A 5,708-nucleotide genomic window follows, 5' to 3' on the forward strand; every position below is an offset into this window, starting at 1 on the left:
ATTGGGTTAATGAGCAATGACATTAAATTCACTAGTGATGGGAATCAAATCAGACATCATACCCTTTCTCATTAAAAACATTGTTAATGTTCTTCATTTTATTTGAATACATATTTGTCCTTTGATCATTGTGCTAATTCAAGTTTCATACTAAACAAATATTTGATGAGATCATGGCTATTGTTGTTATTATTATTATTAGTTAAAGAAGATATCAGGAAGAAAGAAAATTATTTTAATTACGTGTCGAATTCAAATAAATTGTATAACATTAACAACAATCCACGTGTGATAACATAAACAAAAAAAAATGGAATGTATCTAATAGATATTTCATTGAAAAAATATATATAATTTCATTTAACAGCATAAAATAGAACACGTTGAATTACGAAATTAGTGCCTCTGGTTTGAAAAGTTAGAATTTAGTTCCTAAAGTTTAATAAAATTCTTAACTATTTATAAGAATTTTGTGGAATGTTATAATACATACAACACACAAACACCTACAAAAATTGTGGAATGTTATAATACATACAACACACAAACACCTACAAAAACACAACAAAATTTACTCATTTTCTAAGCATTCAAAATGTTGTTTATCCAATTTATCTAGAAAGCAATTGTACATTGAAATTTTCCGGCAGGGGAAAACTTAAGAAGGCTAAGACATAGATGCAAATTCTTGAATCTAAGATTTATTGAAACATTAAGTTGAAATGAGTAATAAGAGATAAGAATTTGCATAAGATATACGACTTATGTAGCAAGTTTAAACATCAACTACAATCTCAAGTTATAAATCATGGTTATGAGTTTAGCACCCCTTGTGTAGTTGAATTTATTTTATGGCTCGGTTTTGAAAGGAGGTTTGTTCTCTAGGCAATGGAGAGTGGTGTATGGTTAAAAATGTCAATTGAGAGAACAGTTGGAGTGGATTAAAGGAGCAGCACCAACAAAGATTCTAATTAATTTGCCTAAAAAATAACGTCATTAAGTATGAACTTGGCAGTAAAAACTTCCTTAAAATGGGAACTAATCAACAATAGCCACAAACCTAGAAGTTTGGAGATCCATTTGATACCTTAAGAGGGTGGGTTTGGCTCAAGGAGTTGGAGTTGAGAAGTTAACTTCACTTCTCATTTGATACAAAGAGTTTGTGGCCTACGGCTATAAACATAATTTCATATATCATATTTACTTTTTACACTATGGGCTCAACAACTACACAAACTACAAAACTTCTCATACTTGTCACCTACCAACTATACTCCTTGTTCTGTACGTCCCTTGAAAGTTCAAATACCAAACTCATAATTTTTTTGTAGCTACCAGTAACAAGGCTAAGCGAGATGTGACATAACACACTAGTTTTGTGACATGTCAAAGAAATAAAATTTTCCTTTTTTCCTTTGACCTGAAAAAATGTCCTGAATTGTCACACCCCATCTCATATTTACACTACTGAACCTAAGATGACCGGTGAAGATGATAGACCTTGAGAGTGAAAAAGAATCTATTGTTTTGTCTATATTGTAAAGCATGCGATATAACAAACAACAAAGATCGAACAAACACATCACTCAAAACTTTTAATCGATCATGGCACTTAAAAGTTAAAACGGTTAAACACCAAAATATACTACTCTATACTGCATTATGGCCACGTAAATAGAGACATGTAAACGTGACTAGCATAAAAAATAAATAATATATGAAGCAAAAATGAAGATTATCATTAAAGAATGGCAACACTAAAGGCAAATGACAAATTACCAGTTGTAAGCGGTATTGACTGTGAATTCAATCAATGATTTTATGGGAGAAGCCCATCTAAACCTTATGTCTATGAGTAATCCACAAAACACGGACTGGGTTCAGTTCTGATCACCAGTCTTCGATGAGGCCAGTTTTCAGCTCATAAGACTATCACCAGCACCAGGTTTCCAAGTCCGAGTCTCCATGGATGTTTTCTGCTGATACTTTCCAAAGATAAACAAGTATGAAACAACTACATAAATGGGATAATATACAAAAATGTGCACATCTCTAATCAAACAGAAGACAACAATTGGGAGACAGAAGGAAACAAAGTTAGGAATGAACCAATAAGAGATATAACTGCTATTTCAATCAGCAGCAGAAAGAGAAACAAATAGGAAAAACAGTGCATGAAATGCTTATCTCAATTAGCTCACGTCCCTGAGTCTTTTTATCAAAGTATCCAGCGACTTCTTTTTTGGATTCTGCTTCATTGTTCGACTTCCGAAGGTTCCGAATAACCGATCCGAAGAATCTTTTAGCTTCTCAGATATTGTGACAACTTTCTTGTGGTCCAGACTGTAGTAACTTCTCTCTCGAATAACTGCATTCAGGAAATTCTCTGGATGACTGCTCAAAAGCAAATTAATCATTTGTCTTGCTTCAGAAAGAGCTGCCTTTAACTGATTTAGATCCTCCTCCGCAAAAATAGAAGCTTGACTATCCACGAAACCTTCCAACAATTTTATATCCACATCAATCCCCATTACAGCATTAACATTAAACCTCTTTACTGAATCAGATTGTAAGGCTCCAACGATCATCACGGATATGTGAGAAAGAACATCTTGTAATACCCTTTTAAGGACTTGAACAGGCAATATCTGTTGAGCTGTGGAAACCAGAGTTTCCAAATATATAATAACCTCATTTACGTATTCATTACCATTTTGTAGAGGCTCATCAGGTATCCAGTTAACATTCTCAATCAACATCATGAAACCATCAACCTTTGTTTTAAGCAACCCCGAAAGAGTCTCTTCCGCTGCATCTCGAGCTTTGCTCAGTGGAAACTGTCTCCTACCCCTCTCAGCCATTCTCAATGGAATACCAGAAAGCTGAGCAGCATGACGGAAAAAGAAATCACATGCACGCTCGAAGACAGCCATATTTGCTGCCACTTGCATGGCCTGGGAAACTCCATGAACAGATGTACTAATTAGCTTCAACAAGGCTCCATCCAGGACTTCACTCAACAGCCTATCCAAGTACTTCTTAACCACATCATAGAAATCTAGTTGCCCACCATATGACATGAAGCTCACAGAATCCTCAATAAACGACCTCACGATTCTACAGCAGTCCGGCACAGTGGAGGAAAATGGTGCAACAAAGGGAAATGCAGGTACAATATCAGAAACTTGTAACTGAAATGATAAAACGTTCATTGAATATTCGTACTCTTTCTTCATCAGCATTTGCTCAAATTTGTCAGCTGACAATGCCTCGGTAATTTGTTTACGGCAATCTGATATCAACAGCTCGTGATACTTATCCCGGTGCTTGCTTAAAACATCTAGCAAAGGTTCAACTGGATACCAATATCTACGTAAAGTTACACCTAACAAACTAACATAGTCCTTGATTAACAAAAGATGATTTGCAGTTTGCATCCTAGAAAACTGATCTTCCAGAACAGAACACATTTTACTCATAGCAGTCTCCCACAGATTCTCAACCTCCATTTTTGATATTAAACCTCCACTAGTCCTAAAAATCCTATCCTCCACGATGAAGAAACCAGCAATTTGAGCGAAAAACGTTTGATGCGATTCAAGAAAAGGAGTCATTGATGATACCTGAAAATCGGATGTTAATTGAAGCTTCCGATTCTCAAAGTAATACTGTTTGAATCGATCTTCAAGTCCTAAGGTCTGGTGTATGTGATAAGCTCTGTACAATGGAGTCAAATCAAACCCTAAGAGACCACCTCCGCCATTAGAATACAAATCCTTCGCATCATCCCCAACTGCACCAAGGCCGTCTTCATCCTCTTCCTCCAAAACGTACACACAATCTCTTAAGCTAAGCCGACTCTGTTCCTCCGCTTGGCGCTGCTTGATTCGCAGATCCTCTTCACGTTGACGAGCCGACGACGCTTGACTGATTGCTAATTGCCCCAAAGTCCGACTGACGGCTCGGATATCTACCAGCCAATCTCCAAACTCTTTGCTAACTTTCCTCTCTATATATGAACGAATATCAGGAATATTCTTCTCCAACATCCTTTTCAGCGTCGAAGACGGCGTTTTCTCCAAATACTCGTTCTCAATGGAGTCCAAGCATTTCAAAGCCATATAGAAATTGCCTTCCTCCAAGTGATTGTTCGCTCTCGAACAAAGCTCAATGGTATTAACACAGGCGCGGACCGAGTCGAGTGCGAGATTGAGGTTCCTCGACACCGTCCGTGCTTCGACGAAGGCATCTAAAGAAGAAAGTAACGGGAGACCGACAGATTGAAGTTTAGAGTTGGAATCATAGAGAGCAGATTTAAGAGAATCAACATCAGAAAGAAGAGATCGGAGGTCATCAACTGCAAGGATGAAGTCCTGGTAGTGAGCCTTGCAAACTTCTTCGATCTCCGATTCCTTGGACTTAGAGAACGCGCGTAGGTGATGGAGCAGAGTCTCCGGCTTCCCAGAGGCAAAAGCTTTTCGTACAAACGGAGCTAGATCCTCACCGTTACAGATCGCCGAAGAAAGAAGAAGCTGGTCAAGTTTATCGGCTGTGTCACCGGAATCAGCGGCTGACGGAGCCACCTTCCGGCGGTTTTTGGTAGAGCTCATGGTCGGAAGGATTCCTGCGACAGGGCGGCGGTTATGGGCGTTGTGAACGGAGGGAATTTCGGGGGTGGGTGGAAGTGGATTTGGTTATACATGAGAAAATGGTAGGAAGATTGGGGAATGGAGAGGCAATATATTTTATTGACGAAAATGACACTACGTAACGGGTTTTCATATGGCGTTAACGGGTTGGAAATTTGGACTGAACAAGGGTATCTTGGGGATTCAAGAAAATTATGTTGACCGGAGGGGAAAGAGACGACGGCAAATTGACGCGGGTAATTCGTCGGCGGCGGGAACGCGTTGAGATTGAGCCTTACAACAATTTACTGGCAGTAAAAAAATTTCCCTATGACTATAGAGTGGTTAAAAATTAATTTTTACCATTCTTAAAAGACAGTAGAAAAATTGTAAATCTAATAAAATAGATGAAACATTTATAATAAAATTTAGTCTTTCTAACTAGTTTGTTTTTTTAATTATTTTTAAAAATCCCTTCTAAAGATCCTTTAAATTTATTAACTATTTTTTTTTGGTTAAATGTTCATTTTAGTTTTTCAGTTTTTAGGGGTGTTCATTTTCACGTGGTGAAGTAAAAGTATGAAGTTGCTATGTTAGAGCTAGTAATTTTACATTTGGAGTGTAAAGTTATATGATTGAGTTTTTCGATAATTGAAAAAAGTAGATTAAGAAAGTTCGGTGAATTACCTCGTAAATGTGAAACTAGAGATAGAGAAGAAGATTGAGTTTCTTGGTAAATGTAAAAAGCATAAATATAAATGAGAAGATGAAGTTACTCGATAAATGTGTCATACTTATTGGTAAAGTTAAGTTGACATCAAGTTATCGACTTAAGAAGTTGAGATGTCAGATCCACTAAGTTTATTTTATTTTATCCATCATTTGGTGTTTGTTCATTGGCTTCATAAATTGGATTTCAACGCTATTGAAGCTTTCACGTTTATAAAAAATTTCGTCTTCTTCCCTTTTACATTTTGCATATTAATCAATAAACTCTATCTTACAACTTTTCACTTTAGATATAGACTTTTTAACTCTAATATATTAACATATTATAGTTTCAAGCAGTGTTCAAAGACA

At 36.7% G+C, this 5,708-nt stretch overlaps 1 protein-coding gene across 1 annotated transcript; it reads right to left on the reverse strand.

The window, feature by feature from the left end:
* Window positions 1-1,707: 1,707 nt before the first annotated feature.
* LOC101206430 (exocyst complex component SEC15B) lies at window positions 1,708-4,957 on the reverse strand. The gene has a single exon (XM_004135970.3). The coding sequence runs from the start codon at window positions 4,608-4,610 to the stop codon at window positions 2,193-2,195; it is 2,418 nt and encodes an 805-aa protein (XP_004136018.1). The 5' UTR covers window positions 4,611-4,957; the 3' UTR covers window positions 1,708-2,192.
* Between the last annotated feature and the right edge of the window lie 751 nt (window positions 4,958-5,708).

This window comes from Cucumis sativus, chromosome 7 (assembly GCF_000004075.3).
Source record: "Cucumis sativus cultivar 9930 chromosome 7, Cucumber_9930_V3, whole genome shotgun sequence".
Lineage (NCBI taxonomy): Eukaryota > Viridiplantae > Streptophyta > Magnoliopsida > Cucurbitales > Cucurbitaceae > Cucumis > Cucumis sativus.